The sequence below is a fragment of the Perca fluviatilis genome, chromosome 13 (assembly GCF_010015445.1).
Source record: "Perca fluviatilis chromosome 13, GENO_Pfluv_1.0, whole genome shotgun sequence".
Taxonomy (NCBI): Eukaryota; Metazoa; Chordata; class Actinopteri; order Perciformes; family Percidae; genus Perca; species Perca fluviatilis.
In genome coordinates, this window is record NC_053124.1 from 8,948,689 (window position 1) to 8,966,420 (window position 17,732).

Below are 17,732 nucleotides of genomic sequence, written 5' to 3' on the forward strand. Positions count from 1 at the left end.
GCCCCCAACCTTGCTATCTTCAAGTCGTTGGTAAAAACCTACTTATTCTCATTAGCGTATTGATTTCCTCTTTGATTGGTCCTTCTTTTTTTTTATGCTTGAGTCATGTTTAATTATTTTTTGTCTTTTATGCTTTGTCTTGCTGGTTTTATGTTTTTATATGCTTGCTCTGTAAAGCACTTTGGTCTGTCTAGCGGCTGTTTAAATGTGCTATATAAATAAATGAACTTGAACTTGAGGTACTTTTACATTACTTGAGTCTTTTCTTTTCATGCCACTTTTTACTTCTACTCCGCTAAATTTCAGAGAGAAATATTGTACTTTTTACTCCACTACATTCATCTGACAGCTTTAATACCTCTACAATTTAAGATTTTAGCACAAAAAACACATGTAGTTTATAAAATACAATGTTTTATTACAAACTAAACTACCCAACAATACACAAGTCCAGCTGAATTGACAGAAGGTTACACACTTGATTGACAGAACAGTTTGGATAGTTTCCAGTTTCTAAAGTGTGAGGATTTTTGTGCATTGAGTAATTTTACTTTAAATACTACAATACTAAAGTACATTTTCCTGATGATACTTACATACTTTCACTTAAGTAACATTTTCAATGCAGGACTTTTATTTGTTAGAGTATTTTCACGATGTGGTATTAGTACTTTTTCTTAAAGTAAAGGATCTGAATACTTCTTCCACCAAAGACTGTTTTTGATGATAAAGAGCCGTTTGTTCTCTCTGATGACGTGTGTGAGGATGCCGGTCACATACACAAATCAGGATGTGTAAACATCAATAGCTAGAAAAGCACACTATGCCAGTTTAAAAATGTATAAATAACACATTCCTGCTGGGCAAAAATAAACCCTCTCACCTTCAAAATGTCAGGACATGGATAAACAGCTGCACTTTAACTTTGACCGCTCTCCAATTCTTCTATTTTGTCCTGGATTTTGAAAGGGTTTCATGAAACCACTGGTCCCACGCTGTTTCCAGCCCTCTGAGAACCATATAAAGAAGCGGTTAGATATTACTGTTTTTTACAGTGAACATCGTTTTAGCTTCAAGGTTTTAAGAGCACAAAAAGTATTGGTGGTTATATTGTATGCTTTCTTTCATACAATCCACCTTCAATTTAATTAACTGCATCTGACGACTGACCTAGTATTTCATATCTGTGAACTGACTTCAGAGCCATTTCTCCATTTATTCAGATCTTATGAGAAGACCTTGCCCACACCTTTCAATCTCTCAATGCACCTCGAATCCTCTTTATGCGCTTGAACAAGAAACATAACTGACCGAAAGTCAATATCTGTGAAAATGAAACGCTAAAATTCCACCGATGTCAGAGACCAGAGTATGAAGACTCATAGATGTGATGCCATCAAAAGTAAAATCTGGAGCTTTTTCATTTTTTATTTCCTGAGTGATATTATTAGTTATGAAGCGTAAATCTCACAGAAAATCCTTCTGGATTTCATCTGTGTTACCTTTTAACATCTCTTCTTATTCATCCCATCTGGTGCAGTTGCAGATATTGAATGTGGATGACAATTCAGATTTTATTCCTAGCTTTGGCATAACATTGTTCATATTTAGAAATCCGACTATTAATCTGCTGGATATTTTTACATTAAGACCCTTTTCTAACATGGAACACTGTAACATTGCTGGCTTCATCTGTCTGTTGATGTAATGGCTTTTCATTTATTTTTATTTTGCGGCCTATTTCATAAAGTACAACAGTGCGCAAGCCTTGATTTGCAAAAGGCTTTAAACGGGGACCCTCATTTGCTCACATGCTGTATGGAAAGTATTTTGCTTGATATTCATGAATTCATCCATGAATGACTATTTAAATTAAAGGGTGACAGCTGGTCTGATTATTATTTGTGCAAAGTCTTTTTGCTGCATCACAATTTTTATAGGCTGATCAAACATGAGAAGATTATCTTCAACAACATCAATATAATAAATGAATAATATGAATATATCAATAATACTATATTCAGTGTTCTTGATAACAAGCCGTGCATTTAATGTCTTTCCGTGCATGTTTCACCTTGTGCTGCAGCCATCGTAACGCTTAGGTAAAATGACTCAGGCGCTTATTGTGACATGACGCGGACATGTTGAATTATAATCATGCTTATGTAATAAGGTGCGTGCCTGTGTCAAGGTTACTTCTTATAGTTAACTCCCACTTAGAGAGAACTCAGTTCAACTCGGCAAGCATACACTCTCAACCAAGACCAAGGGCAGGGCGAGACCGAGACAAGACCAAGAACAAGGCAGGGCGAGACCAAGACAAGGTCAAGACTTTGAGGGGTTGAGACCAAGGCAAGACCAGGACCAAGGCATGGCGAGACAGAGTCAAGACCAAGAACAAGGCAGGGCAAGACAGTCAAGAATAAGAACAAGGCAGGGCTAGACCAAGTCAAGACCAAGAACAAGGCAGGGCGAGACCAAGACAAGGTCAAGACTTTGAGGGGTTGAGACCAAGTCAAGACCAAGACCAAGGCAACTTTTAGTTGAATGGGCTTAATTTATCTTTGACTTTTTAAATGTTTTATCCTCATTTCAATGTATTTCAATGTGGTTGTACCTTGTGAAGCACTTTGTGATTTTTATCTGTGAAAAGCGCTATGTAAATAAACTTTACTTACTTACTTACTTACTTACTTACTTACTTACTTACTTACTTACTTACTTATTTATTTACAAGGCAGGGCGAGACCAAGAACAAGGCAGGGCAAGACCAAGTCAAGACCAAGAACAAGGCAGGGCGAGACCAAGACCAAGAACAAGGCAGGGCGAGACCAAGTCAAGACCAGGACCAAGGCATGGCGAGACAGAGTCAAGACCAAGAACAAGGCAGGGCGAGACGGTCAAGAATAAGAACAAGGCAGGGCGAGACGGTCAAGAATAAGAACAAGGCAGGGCTAGACCAAGTCAAGACCAAGAACAAGGCAGGGCGAGACAGTCAAGAATAAGAACAAGGCAGGGCTAGACCAAGACAAGGTCAAGACTTTGAGGGGTTGAGACCAAGTCAAGACCAAGACCAAGGCAACTTTTAGTTGAATGGGCTTAATTTATCTTTGACTTTTTAAATGTTTTATCCTCATTTCAATGTATTTCAATGTGGTTGTACCTTGTGAAGCACTTTGTGATTTTTATCTGTGAAAAGCGCTCTGTAAATAATCTTTACTTACTTACTTACTTACTTACTTACTTACTTACTTATTTATTTACAAGGCAGGGCGAGACCAAGACCAAGAACAAGGCAGGGCAAGACCAAGTCAAGACCAAGAACAAGGCAGGGCGAGACCAAGACCAAGAACAAGGCAGGGCGAGACCAAGTCAAGACCAGGACCAAGGCATGGCGAGACAGAGTCAAGACCAAGAACAAGGCAGGGCAAGACAGAGTCAAGACCAAGAACAAGGCAGGGCTAGACCAAGTCAAGACCAAGAACAAGGCAGGGTGAGACAGTCAAGAATAAGAACAAGGCAGGGCTAGACCAAGACAAGGTCAAGACTTTGAGGGGTTGAGACCAAGTCAAGACCAAGGCAACTTTTAGTTGAATGGGCTTAATTTATCTTTGACGTTTTAAATGTTTTATCCTCATTTCAATGTATTTCAATGTGGTTGTACCTTGTGAAGCACTTTGTGATTTTTATCTGTGAAAAGCGCTCTATAAATAAACTTTACTTACTTACTTACTTACTTACAAGGCCGGGCGAGACCAAGACAAGGTCAAGACTTTGAGGGGTTGAGACCAAGTCAAGACCAAGAACAAGGCATGGCAAGACAGAGTCAAGACCAAGAACAAGGCAGGGCTAGACAGAGTCAAGACCAAGAACAAAGCAGGGCGATACCAAGTCAAGACCAAGAACAAGGCAGGGCGAGACCGAGACCAGACCAGTGCTAGACAGCCAGATTTTCTTCTTCTGTCTACCAAGATTCATTTTCTTGGGAGTGTGTGTTAAGGGGGGGCAGGGAGAGGGGGTTAACAGTAACAAATTTCAAGTTAGAAATGAGTCAAGTTATTGGTTGCATTTGAAGCATGAAGTTTTACATCCAATCACAGGTTTTCACACACAAAAATTAGACGACGCATAGGCAATTTAGGCAATAAATCGCTGCAGTTGTGGTCTTGACCGGTCTTAAAATAAAATCCTAAGTCCTCTTTATCCGAGACCGAGTAAAAATGCAGTCGATTCCGAGACGAGACCTTCAAAAAGTGGTCTTGAGACCGGTCTTAAAACCAAGACTTGGGTACCGCAACACTGCTCTCAGCGGAGAGACCTTTCTCAAGTCTGTTTAGTATTCTCAAGTATGTTGATTTCTCAAAACTGCTCACAAGTAGCGTCGGTAAGCCGGGGAGAAAAACAATTTCCACGCAACACAAAGTGAAAACACTTTGCTCTAACTACACCCTGCGAAGTTGATGACTCTTCAGAACTGAAGGTTAGGGTGAAAATCACGGCTCACACACACACCGCTGCTTGCCACTCCCTCTCTCTCCCTCCTCTCTGAAGTGTGAACAGATGCTTTGCTGTCTCAGCTCAGCAAACTTTGATCAGCGCGGGGTTGCCAGCCTTCAATCGGACAAGGTCAGGGGAACAAGATGATGGCCCGTGTGTTGTCAAAAGTGGGGAGTTGCCACCTGTTTGAGAATACATATTCTGCTTGCTCTCACATCTAGCTGAACCCTTGATGCCAAGGGGCTTCACAGTGAGTGGAGTCAACAGCCTGCTTTATAGAAGTGGGACTTTTTATTGAAGTGTCCATTATAAGTGTCCCCAGGTATCCTTGTCAAACTTGCTGCCTTAGACAATAACTAACCTTGGGCTGTATGCAAATCGGCAATCTGTGCTGTGAGTTACGGAGCTCCACACAGCAGACGGGATCACTTGTAAGCCTTTCTGTGCATTGGCCGGTGTCAGTGCTGCTGATATAAACCGTACAGTTTGTTTTTCTGCTTTAATAGGGAGAATGAAAATCAACAGGCAAACTGTCGCTGCGTAGTCTTTCTCAGTCTTAAGCCCAATCCTCTTTGCTTCCCTCCAGGGTGGTATTTGAATGACCTGATCAATTTCTAATCAGGAAAGACCCAGAGCTTTTCTCTCGTGGTAATAGACTTTCCCACAAATCTTTTATATGGAGGGCTCACTCAGAAATTGTTGAGAGCAAAGGGCAGGAATAATGTGTTTATTTTCAAGATGTATTTCTCCCCATGTGTGGCGATGATAGCACTTTTTCTCCAGCGTGGATACTGTCTGTGATCTGCAGTTAGCTAAATATAGAAGTATTTGTGGAATCCTGAACACAGCTGCACATCAAAATGAAACCTGGGCCCTGTTTAAAGTCAGAGGTGGCCTTTTCATGTTGAAAATGAAACCCCAGGAGGTCCGCCTGCTTTGTCATAAAAAGCCAGAGTCTGAAAAACAACATTCCCCTATTCTATTTTATTCTGAGAATTTTGTCACCAGCATGTCACTGACTAAATGTAGCCTATATATGCTCTGTAGTAGCTCGAACATGGTTAAGACCAGTCGTTCCTAACCCTTTTTATCAGAAGTATCCCTACAGCCCTGTCAGATGAACTCAGTTCATAACGTGTTAATTTCAAATGATTGCAAACTGGATGTTATTTTACACCATTCATTATACAAAAGTGGATATTGTTGCAGTAATCTAAAGTAATTCAATGTAACTGTCAGTGTTTAGGTTGGCTTGGTCAAGTTTGCATTGCATTTCTTTTAGCTAATTTAACCTTTTTACAGTATCCATTATTTTTTGCTAACTATTTCAACCATTTATCCATTACTTTTAGCAAACTACTTCAACCATTTATCCATTAATTTTAGAGAACTAGTTCAACCATGTATCCATTACTTTTAGCTAAGTAATTTAACCATTTATCCATTACTTTTTAGCTAACTAGTTCAACCATTTATCCATTATTTTTTAGCTAAAAAGTTCAACCATTTATCCATTACTTTTAGCTAACTAGTTCAACCATTTATCCATTACTTTTAGCTAACCATTTATCCATTACTTTTAGCTAGCTAGTTCAACCATTTATCCATTACTTTTAGCTAACTAGTTCAACCATTTATCCATTACTTTTAGCTAACTAGTTCAACCATTCACAGTATGCTTTCTCTTTTAACCATGTAAGCTAACTAAATCAGCCATTTATCAATGTTAGCTATCTATTTTAAGTGTTTGTACATTTACCTAAGTATTTGGGCTGTTTATTGATTACTTTTACAAGACTGTGATATTTCCAGATGTTTACATTCTTTTCTATAGTTTTTAATATCAGGGAGTTCTATTGTAATTTTGTTGTATTGTTGTAATGTCTATTTATTCACATTAGTCAAGCTATTGCACAATCTTTCCCCCCAGGTTAGGAATCACCGGTTTAAATTATATAACCCACTGGTGTTTAAAATAAATAAATACAACTTTGGACATTTGAATTGGATGCATTCAAAGTGGTAGACTGGATGAGAGCATCAAAGAAAGAGCAACATGACTGCAAACGGCTTCCCTAATGTACACTTATTAGAAGGAGTTTTTTAATCTGTCACTGGATGAATGACTCATTCTGGTATTATCCAGTCAATGATTTCTGAATGTGGACTTTCAGTTTATTTCCGTTAACAAAAGCTCTTTGTAGTTATTGACGTGTCCTGAACAGTGGGCTGGGGAAGAGGTTGTTGCCCAGGAGGTTGTTGCTTGTTTGTTCCAGGAGAACGGTTATCATTTTCACAATCAATCAAGACATTTTTGGTGTTTGATGGTCGTTTTAAGAGCGGAGAGACTACAACACATCCTGTGTAATTTGGCAGTATTGAAAAGAAGAAAAAAAAGATGCAATAAACAAAGCACTGCAAATGAAACACGCAGTCATGCACAGAAAATAGTAGTGTGATGTTGTCATCTTGGAGTGTGATGTTGTCATCTTGGAGTGTGATGTTGTCATCTTGGAAGTGGTCAGTGCTGTGAAATTAAAGAAAAATGTAACAAGAATATTGCTAAGTGCAGAATTTACAATCTGTTGTGTATTTAAATTTAAACAGTATTAGAGTCCCACAGGCTGTTTTTACTGTGTGTGTGTGTGTGTGTGTGTGTGTGTGTGTGTGTGTGTGTGTGTGTGTGTGTGTGTGTGTGTGTGTCTCACAAAAGTGTCCTTTTATTTGCCTTCTAGGTGGATCATTAAAGAATGGATGACCCGTCAGTCACTCACCCCACAGAGTCAACATCTGAGCGTTGATGAACCAGGAGCCATCAAGCTGAACAGACTCGGTGGATTAACCAATCCTGTGTTGTCTGAAAAATAACAACAGGGAATGCTCATTGGACAGCAGTGATTTCTTGGAGCCCAACTGGTTTCGACTGTAACGACATGTCTCTACTACCCAGGCGGAGGAAAATCAGGACTTTTGCTCTGCTGTTTTGCGTCATTACATTTACAACATTCCTGTTCAGTTACACTTTCCAGGACCCCTCACTCTATTTCTTCAAGTTCTTTCTCTCCAAAGGGCTATGTGCCTGTCAACAGTGCATGACTGAGCAGGAGGACGATCCCTGGTTTGCGGAGCGCTTCAATCAGTCCGTCCACCCTCTGATGACCAGGGAGAACTGCATGCTCTCTGATGAAACCTTTAAATGGTGGCAGGTAAGACTCAGGGGATGTGTTCAGGGGATTTGTGTTGCTATCCTACAGAGCAGGGGTCTTCAACGTTTTTTTTAGGCCAAGAACCCCTTAGCTGAAAGAGAGACGGAGTAGGGACCCCCTACTCCATGTACTGTATAAAACGTAGTTGCATTAAACTGGTCCGGATGGATGAAAATGAATGGCAGTGAATCCTTAAGCTTAACTGTATGGCTACCATAGTAGCTACCCTACCTACAGTAAGCTTATCTTCAATGTGTAAATAAAATGTTTAGTTTTATTTTCACAAATAGGCCAATTTATCTTTGCTATTAAAATGTTAGATTCATTTAATCTTTTGAGACATATTTACATTTTTGAAAAAAGAAACTTTCAAAACTAATTTTAACATAATTTGGCGGCCCCCTTGCACTAACTGAGGACCCCATCCAGTTGAAAATATCTGCTACAGAGGATTGAAGTGTTTGTTTTTGCCACATTGATTGTTTCAAATCCAAGGGATCTTCACCAGGATCAAGTTGTGAAGCAAACTCCCACGCACAGTTTGTTCACATGTAACAAGTAAGATGGTGGATATTGAAATTGTTGTTTACTCTCACCATCTTTGCCACATGTATAGACAAAGAGAGATATTTTCAATCATATTTGATGTGTAGGTGTATAAGTGATACCATAATATAACCATTTAATCTGCAATCGGCATCGTTCCTGCAGAAATGATGCAAATATGCCACTTCTGTTCATGGATATTGCTTTAACTACTGTTATTCCCAACTGTATGACTATTAAGGGGTCCAGTTAATATAATACATCCATGGTCAGAGTAGATGGTTGGGTCCAACAAACACCGGACTTTCACCCATTGTGTCCGCTGATTGTGTCCCGTGTGAAACCAAAGGTCAACATTGGCTTATTTAAACGTACATTCGTAAGGTACTAAATGTCACAATTGTAAGTTACATAACAGTCTTTTCTGAAACCTAACCAAAGAAAAAGTCAATCTGACTAGCCTGCACGTTGAAAAATTTCACTAAAGGGGTACCCAGAGCGTTAAAATGTGACATCAAGGGGTCCTGACCAAGCATCCTTATGTGACGTGATGGGTGTGAGAATGTGTTGGTTGCATTTTCAGCCTTTCCTTTGCAAGTTATTGAAGTTAGAAAATGTATATCAAGCAAATATCCAGGTCCAGACTCATTTCTATCTATAAACTCTAATCTAGTTTTGACTTGTACACTACTACCTGACACTGCAGTCAGTGGACAAATTGTTATCTCCGCTTCTTCCGTGATGGATTTTGTCACCTGTGTGATTGCCCAGTGTCAGCGTTAAATGGCTGCTCCTGGGGGAAAATCCTTGGATTCCAAGTGACTGACACAAAAACCTGGTATTTCCTGTTAGTGGAGCTACAACATTTCCTCATATTAAACTCGCTCCACTGGAAATATCTTAATGGATGTAATGCCACCTACAGTTGGCCAGTCATCCACAGGGATCATTAAACACCAAGCATAAAATAAAAATGAAACCAGGATTAATAGACAATAGCCGTTTCATGGAGAATTTCTTGTTTAAATCCACTTTCTTGTAAATTTAAATTCATGTCAGCTATATAACCAATTACATACTGGCCTTGATTTCATTATATCCAACCTATATACAGTACCAGTCAACAGTTTGCACAAGTTTTGTCATTCACTTAAAGCGTAACTCTCGCCAAAATGCAACCTAGGGTCTCTATTTGTGAATGTACCCGAGTCAAACTTTCGTTTAAAAGCATAATTAGGACGGAAACGCCACTTTTAAGATTTACCGTATTGTCGTTTTCGGTCAAATGGCCTTTTGAATGGGAGTGCTAGGGGAACTACTATGATAGCATCAAAATCGCTATTTTTAAAACACTAAGAAGGCTCGACACAACATGAAACTTTGCTCAAAGTCTCACCAGGGCTTCTACACATGAACTCCAACATAGAGAACATTGTGTACACAGTTTACTAAAAAAAGGTTTTAACAACTCACTGTAGCAGTTGTTGTTTCCTATCGCAACCATCTTGCCAGTCAAAAAGAGTCTATCTCCGAATGTAACGTAACCGGGAGGAGAGTAAAGATGGAAAGCTCCTAAAGCTTAGTTCCATATAAATGCACGGATAATTTGTTGTTTTGTCGTTAGTGAAAAACAATATTGACCTTGTAGTTGGAAAAAGAAGCCTCATATAAGAATGACATTTCCTCCTATCGCATTCGGAGATCGACTCTTTTTGACTGGCAAGATGGCAGCGACCGGAAACCGGAAAAATAAACTGCTAAAGTGAGTTGTTCAAAACCTTTCGTTTTAGTAAACTCTGTGTACACAAACAATGTTCTCAATGCTGGAGGTCATGTGTAGAAGCCCTGGTGATACTCGGAGCAAAGTCTCATGTTGTGTCGAGCCTTCTTAGTGTTTTAAAAATAGTGATTTTGATGCTATCATAGTAGTGCCCCTAGCACTCCCATTCAAAAGAAATTTTGACCAAAAATGAGAATACGATAAATCTTAAAAGTGGCGTTTCCATCCTAGATATGCTTTTAAACGAAAGTTTGACTCGGTTACATTCACAAAAAGACCCTAGGTTGCATTTTGGCGAGAGTTACGTTTTAAATGGGAAAGCGTGTCCAAACTTTTGACTGGTACTGTGTATACAATTTAATAAAAAAAATATATATATATATATATGCTGCTGTACTTTCTATACATCTCAGTACAGCTCTCTAAATTAAAAAAGCCTATTCACAAAATTTATGTCCCACAATTACCTTACCTTTGTCTGGAAGGCATTCAGCACCTTAGGCATTCCCACAGTGACCTCACACCATGTCCAATTAGAGCCAAGAATAGAAATATTACTGCAAGGTTGCCTCCTGTCACTACTCATTTCAGGAAATGCTTCTCACAGGGAACTTGATGAGGCAAATGTCAGATATCAACTGTAGCCCGGCCAGATGGTTGGGGCTGCGTGACCTCCAGGTGTACTCGGGCTCTTTCCTCCAATGAGACGTTAAAGCTTACATGTCACGGCTTAATGTCATTTCCTCAAGTGACAGTTTTGCATTAGGCAGAAAATATGTCCAATAAATGTAATCTGGATTTTTTATATATATAGTGATAATTACTATGATTGAAAGATATATTTCAATACATTTGATCTCATGAGAGATTGCAGAACATTCTGTATCTGTTCAGTGTTTCCATTTGCCACAGCACAATATATAACAGTGTACGGTGCACACACATTCCTGCATTTATTTGCTGTCTCTCAGAGTTCAAAGCCACCAGAAGAAGGCCCGGGCCAAAAGAGCCCCCGCAGACGAAGCTAAGCCGCCCCCAGGTTATTTCAGAAATGTGCTCGGTGTCTCGAGCTCCGCTGCCCTTGTTCAATCACTTCAACTTAAAGTGGCCCTGGAGCCGCGTCTCTCTCTCTCTCTCTCTCTCTGAGGTCTCTCTCTGATGCTGTGTCACCAGTGGCTGCAGTCAGAGAGGCATCCAGCCAACTTCAGTGAAGTGTTGGAGGAGCTGTTCCAAGTAATCCCTGATGAGGTGCTCTACGTGGACGCCAGCCCCGAGCGCTGCAGGACCTGCGCCGTGGTGGGGAACTCTGGGAACCTGAAGGGGGCCCAGTACGGCGACCTCATCGACTCCAGTGATTTCATCATAAGGTCAGTTAGCACTTCAGTCTGGGGTGTCGATTTACTACGACATGATTTGTTTCAGTTCAGTACTACTGCTTTAACTGCATTTTTGTTTTAAAGGATCATTTAGATCTTGGGCCTTATTTTTGTAACTTTTGCCAAATTTGTATCCGTTATGATGACTTTGTTCCCACCAAAGTAAATGCTGAGGTCTTGGTAATACAGTAACTTTGCTGAGACAGGCCCAGAAAGCTAGCAAGAAAGGTGATCAAAACAAGCAAATAATATAGCTGGATTACCTAAAGTCTAAACCTTTTTTTTTTTTCGGAGGTGAAACAATGAAATCAAATCAAAGTCAGATGTACAGTATACTGATATATGCCAATCACAGTTCCCTACAGCCCAACCAACACACCTAAACCCATTGATATTAGTTTACCGTCATAGAAGATTGTAAAAAAACCAGCAAATATTTACATTTAAAAAGATACATTTATAGCATTTTTTTGGCTTTAGTTACTTAACATATTCTTTAGTACTTTTTGTGGCATTTTTCTCGTCATTCAAGGGTGGAAAGAAGAGAGGTGACAGAAAATGAGAACAGAGAGAAAGAGGGGAAATGACATGCGACAATGTCCCAGGGACGTTGTCATCACAGTACGTTTGTATATGCATCTTAAAGGTACAGTAGGTAAGACTTAGATAAAACTCACTTTCTGTCGTATTTGCTGAAACTGACCCTATGTTCCAGTAGAACTACATGAAGCAGGTCATTTAAAAAAAGATCAGATGCACCAATCAGGGTCGGGGGGGTGTCTAACTGCGTGTCAATCAGAGAGGGGCTTAGGAGACCGTTTTAGTTGTCGATGTTCAGATTTTTTGGCTAAGTCTTGATTCTTCGCAATCCTACCTACGGCACCTTTAACCACTAGGCTACCCGATCCAGAGCTTCAATTATCTGGACTAACTATGATCCGTTTCATTTGGTTCACTCATAAGTTTTAGTTTTGGTGTTTTTATTTTGTCCATCTCCTGCAGCACTGATCAGTTCTAAAGCAAATATGCGATCAGTCAGCTGCCACATATCCATCTCATGGGTTTAGTTTTGTTTCATAATCAGTTGAGTGAGTGGCAGACAAACACTGGAAAAGCTTTCTTTCATTAACTGTGTATTGTCCCCGTCTCTCTCTCTCTCTCTCTCTCTCTCTCGCTCTCTCTCTCTGTAATTTATTTCTGTCACGTCCCAGCATGCACTCAGCGCAGAAGTGTGGTTGGAGACTTTACTTCACGCATCCTTGTTATGCACTCGACAAAATTCTTTAGAAAATGATCTAAACGATGCAGCAGATGAAAACAATTGAGTGCGAGTGCTCAAATGTTCATCCAGTGCCTTAAGGCGACAGGGAACGAGAGGAGTTTTGTCGCTCCCTGTAATCTGTCACAGCGATTGCAGTTCTGCCGAGAATGAATCGGATTGAAAGATTGAAAACACAACAAGGGGATTTTCTGGAGGGGTTGTGGGTGTGCTCTCTGCTGCAGAACTGTTGGCCTTATAATAAAAGGAAGCTAATTTGGACATCAGAGGGTAAACAAAAATTCTCGCTTAGGCTTCAGGTCAACGTCCATGCAATTTCTCCATGCTGGACAAGTCACACATCTGAGCCTTGCAGGTTTTGTCAAAATTAATACTTATCTGCAGCGGCCGAATATGCAATTTACAGTGAAAACACACAGGGCACGTAAGCCGTCGCGTATAGCCAGCGCGTATAGCCGGCGCCATGCCCGGATTATCCATAAGGGCAAGTGGGCCAGTGCCCAGGGGCACCAACCATTCACAGCCAGTTGGGGGGGCACCACATGACACAAGCTTTAACAATATTTTTCGTAAATTGTTATATTATTCACGTGAATTTGTTGAAAGACCATACATTACTCGTTTATGAACACTAATTTCACAATAATAATAATAATAATAATAAATTATATATAAATCAATATTATATGACCACTATCACTCCTTTTCCCCAGTCTGGCAGAGTTGAGTTCCCCACGATTATGTCTGATATTTTTGACAGGAGGACAGTACGGGTAAAGGGGGTGGTGGACAGGAAGGGGTGGTGTGGGGAGGGGGGTGGGGCTTTGAGGTATAGTGCCCAGGGGCACCACATTGTCTTAATACGGGCCTGACCGTGGCGTATAGCCGTCGCGTATAGCCGCAGGCTACAATTACCACAGTTTTCCCCTGTATCTTTCTTTTGGAGACAGAGAGAACGCCGAGAGGAGAAGGGTCTCTTTGTGACCGGTATGAATGGCCAGGCACGCCATCAGGCACGTATCTACGCTTTGCGGGCTAGAGGCTTACGCGCCCGGTGTGTTTTCACTGTTAGAGTGGAGTAGAATTACGTTGAATTGCTCTTAGAATATTATAGAACATTTTTGAATAATGTTACAATCTGCTATCATTTACTTACTTCTTCGGGAGCCCTCCAGAAAGTACTTTCTCCATTTTCTAGTGTTAACATTCAATCTTGCAAACCATTTCCATTGTGGGAAGTTAAAGGGCACTAGGGCATAGTTTAAAGGGCACCGTGAATTGATTTCACACTCAGAGTTTGCATGCTCAAATAAAATGGCAAGGGAAGGTTTTCAAGTAAAATCAGTTATTTATATATATATATATATATATATGAAATACAAAATCAACCAGTATCCTAAGATTGTTCCTGCGTAGAATGGTTATTGAAGATACTTGTGAGCAACCGCACATAATACCCTCAGAAATGATACGGGAACACAGTCCAGTGAGTGTGAACAGAGACTGAAAACCAATGCCTTTCAAATACCCACAATGCAATCCGCCCAGATCCTCTAAAGCCTCCTTTTTAGACAATTATGAATATTAAATGCATTGGCGTATCGACTAAAGCCTCTTGTTTGCTCAGCAGATTGCAGTGGCAAAATAGATTTGAGAGTCATAAAAAGAGACTTTGCCCATCCGCCTGACAAAAATAAGCTTGATGGATTTTTGAATAATGATTTTGTTTTTTGTACGGATATGTTGTTTGAAGCACTAATAAGTCATCGTGAAAATTAGATGTGGATTATGTTTTTGTGTTGTGAACATACCAATTGATGCACACAATGGCATTTTTTGGGGCATCTTATAGTAGGGAAACTTAGGGGAAAAGAACACACCATAACCATTTCCACTTTGTATTTGATTGCAGATAAAAAGAACATTCGGACACAAAGTCGATGCTTTTATCTAGCAAATGTGGAAATACAGCTAACTGTAAGGAGTTGAAGACACAGAGATAGTGGAATCACACTTCATCTCTCCTGTAGCTCAGACACACTGTGGCAATAAAGAAGAACAGTTTGGACCAAAACGACAAACAAAACTGTCCCGGTAGACGCTTGTCTCGCATTGTGTTCAATGAAGTGTAATGGAAAGTGCAACTTAAAGGTGAGGGGCATAACAAAAACTGTAATTGTGTGCAAATATCTAGCATGAATAATATAGCAGAAACAAATTTGAATTAAATAATGCAACTTGATGGAACAGACAAAAACAACAAAGGGAATAACTATGTGAGTGACTGCTCTTGTGTGGCAATATATATTATAATGTAAATAGATAGTCGGTGTTCATCATTTCGGTTAGGAAAACTATAATGAAAAATATTCATTGACAGCCTTTTTTTCCAAATTAAAATGAGACAAACTGAAGAATAAGTAACCTTTGAGAACAAATAATGTGAAATGTTGAAAGTCTTATTCAACTAGCTTCTTATGGAATCACACATTGTATCCTCCTATTATTAAAAAAATAAATAAATAAAAAAATCTGCACACAGGAGAAGTTAACCCTCTCCTTGATTTCATGTTGTTTGTCACGTCATTACGTCAAAACTATGTTATTCGGTACCTATTAAGGCGCTGACACACCAAGGAGATTATCGGCCGTGGGACAGTCTGGCGAGGTCAGTGACTCAAATCTGTTCGGTGTGTCCCGCGCCGTCGTCAGTCTGGGGGGCTGTCGGCGTTCATTTTGGCCGACCTGACATGTTCAGTCGCCGGCAGGGCAGTTGGGACTCACCCGGAAATGACGAGCGGAATGAGGTGACTACAGTCCAAAAATCTACAGTCAAAATCTGATGAAAATCTTTTAAACTGACCTTTGTCGATCTGAAATGAAAACCGATTCAGCAACTGCACGGCCTATTTCTCGCTTAAAATGTTTTCAGAAACATGTTTCGGTGAACTATTTTAGTACAATATGAGATCGTATTCTGAACGGCCGCCATGACAGTCTGGCTTTGAATTTCCAGAGAAAACAAACCCATGTGACGCGTTCGTCCAATCAGCCCCCCGGTTTTCATTTCTTGGTCAACAATACAGATTAGCGCCGCCTGCTGTTATAGAGATGTATTACGTCTCGTCTCCTCTTTTTGGTGTGTTCTGTGGCACTTTTTGGACCAGCACGGGGAGACTGATCATTTCGACTGGCTTTTCTGTCAACTGTCGGCCGTCGGCTATATGTGTAAGCGGCTTTAAAAAATTCTGGGCCCTGTAGAAAGGCATTTTCTATGGGCCCCTGCCCGCATCCACAGCTTTTCATTCTAGCATCTTTTTGGGCCCTCCTCACATGAGGGCCCTGGGTACTCGGTCCCCTTTTTCATCCGACGCCCTTGAGTGTCAAATCATAACAGATGCTATCTCAGGACGCTTTACTGATAGAGTAGGTCTAGAACCCACTCTATAATTTACAGAGACCCAGCAACATGGTCACAACATGGACACATGCCCTCCCCTCCCTCCCTGAACCCACTTGTCAGAGCCACTTCCTTGGACAAAAATGTATGAAATCATAATATTTAATATAATAACAAAACTGTAACAACTACTAACAACAGTTAACCATATATAAATATGTGATCAAATAATAAGACTTTTCACAGTACATGGCTTCTTCGGGAGCCCTCGAGAAAGTACTTTCCCCATTTTCTAGTGTTAACATTCAATATTGCAAACCGTTTCCATTGTGGGATTTTTAAAGGGCAACTACAAATACATTCTACATCAAAATCAGGTGTCAAGTTAACACTGCATACAGTAGTGGGAACCGATTTTCTAGGTGAAAGAGGACTCTGTTTAAGATTGATGGCAAATGGGCTTCACGATGATGTGGCTGACACGAAGATCTTATTACGAGAGTAACCGGAGCGCCGCTTAAATATCCGAAAGCAAATTTCACGGGGTATTCTTGCATGGCTCTTAATTTGTCACATCCTGGCTTTGTCAAACCTGCTGTGACATGTTGCCTCTGTATGAAGCCACATTACTGCACTTATCTTCTTTAGCAGTCCCCGCTGCGACAGCAGCATGGCATTGTCTACCAATTCAATTATTGGATGGCAGGAGACAAAGAGTTATTCTTTGCCATTAGCAGAATACTTTCGTGCGTGCTATTGAAATGTGCAGTTTTTTATTTTTTTTTATTTATTCTGGCCTGAGAATCACATTTGGAGTCATGCTTGGTTGGCAGCCATTGTGCTGAGCCAAAAGGTCACCCCTAGCTACGTCGAAACAAGCAGTTGAACACTTAGGTGTGGAATACATATTTCACAAAGCTCAGGCAACATGCTTGAGGGCAGCGCTCTGTCTAGAATACATTTTTATGAAATGTCTAGGATACATTTTTTATGAAACGCTGGTCCCTCCAAATCCAGACAAATGAGGTTTAGTCTTGTTTAATCAACTCGCATCTCTTTTGAACATAGGGCAATCTGATCATATGCAATCACATTCTCTCAGTATTTCTCTGCGCTCTGTGGCACGCCAGCATACTTTATTTGAGAAGAAGTAGGCTGTGTTGGATGTGTGATTGTCTCATCATTCATATTTACTCCGCTGAATTGAGGATCAGTCAAGCTTATATTCTACACTATGATGTAAGCCCTTGCAAATAACTTCATTAAGATGGATCGCAAAGCCAGCAGATGTAATAGGTAGGCATGTCACATTTGTGACTCCAAATCCCCGTTTCAAAATTGGCTTTAAAACCATGATTTTCACACAACTAATAGAGGAGCTTTCTGGCTTTAGCTGTCTCCTGAATTTGCCTCGTAACTAGTAATGATGACCTTTTTAAAACCGGTAAAAAAGATTGAGAGAATACACTTTTTTTTTTTTACTTTCTCTGTGAGAGTGTTATTATTACCATAATGATATGCTCCTGAGGGCTCACGACTGACCAGAACGCTCCTTACCAAGTGCCTCTTACCCATCAACAACCTCTACTGACTACTGAGCTGCTCTTTGTGTTTCTAATCAGTCCCCTAAAGCGTGAACAGTGCTCGT

At 40.3% G+C, this 17,732-nt stretch overlaps 1 protein-coding gene across 1 annotated transcript in view; it reads left to right on the top strand.

Moving 5' to 3' along the window:
- LOC120571717 (CMP-N-acetylneuraminate-beta-galactosamide-alpha-2,3-sialyltransferase 1-like) overlaps nucleotides 1-17,732 on the top strand; it is a 114,404-nt gene that overhangs the window by 71,575 nt on the left and 25,097 nt on the right. The window contains exons 2-3 of the mRNA XM_039820792.1: nucleotides 7,233-7,703; nucleotides 11,203-11,396. Coding sequence (XP_039676726.1) covers nucleotides 7,431-7,703; nucleotides 11,203-11,396 — 467 coding nt within the window. The 5' untranslated portion in view covers nucleotides 7,233-7,430. The remainder of the gene's footprint in view (nucleotides 1-7,232; nucleotides 7,704-11,202; nucleotides 11,397-17,732) is intronic.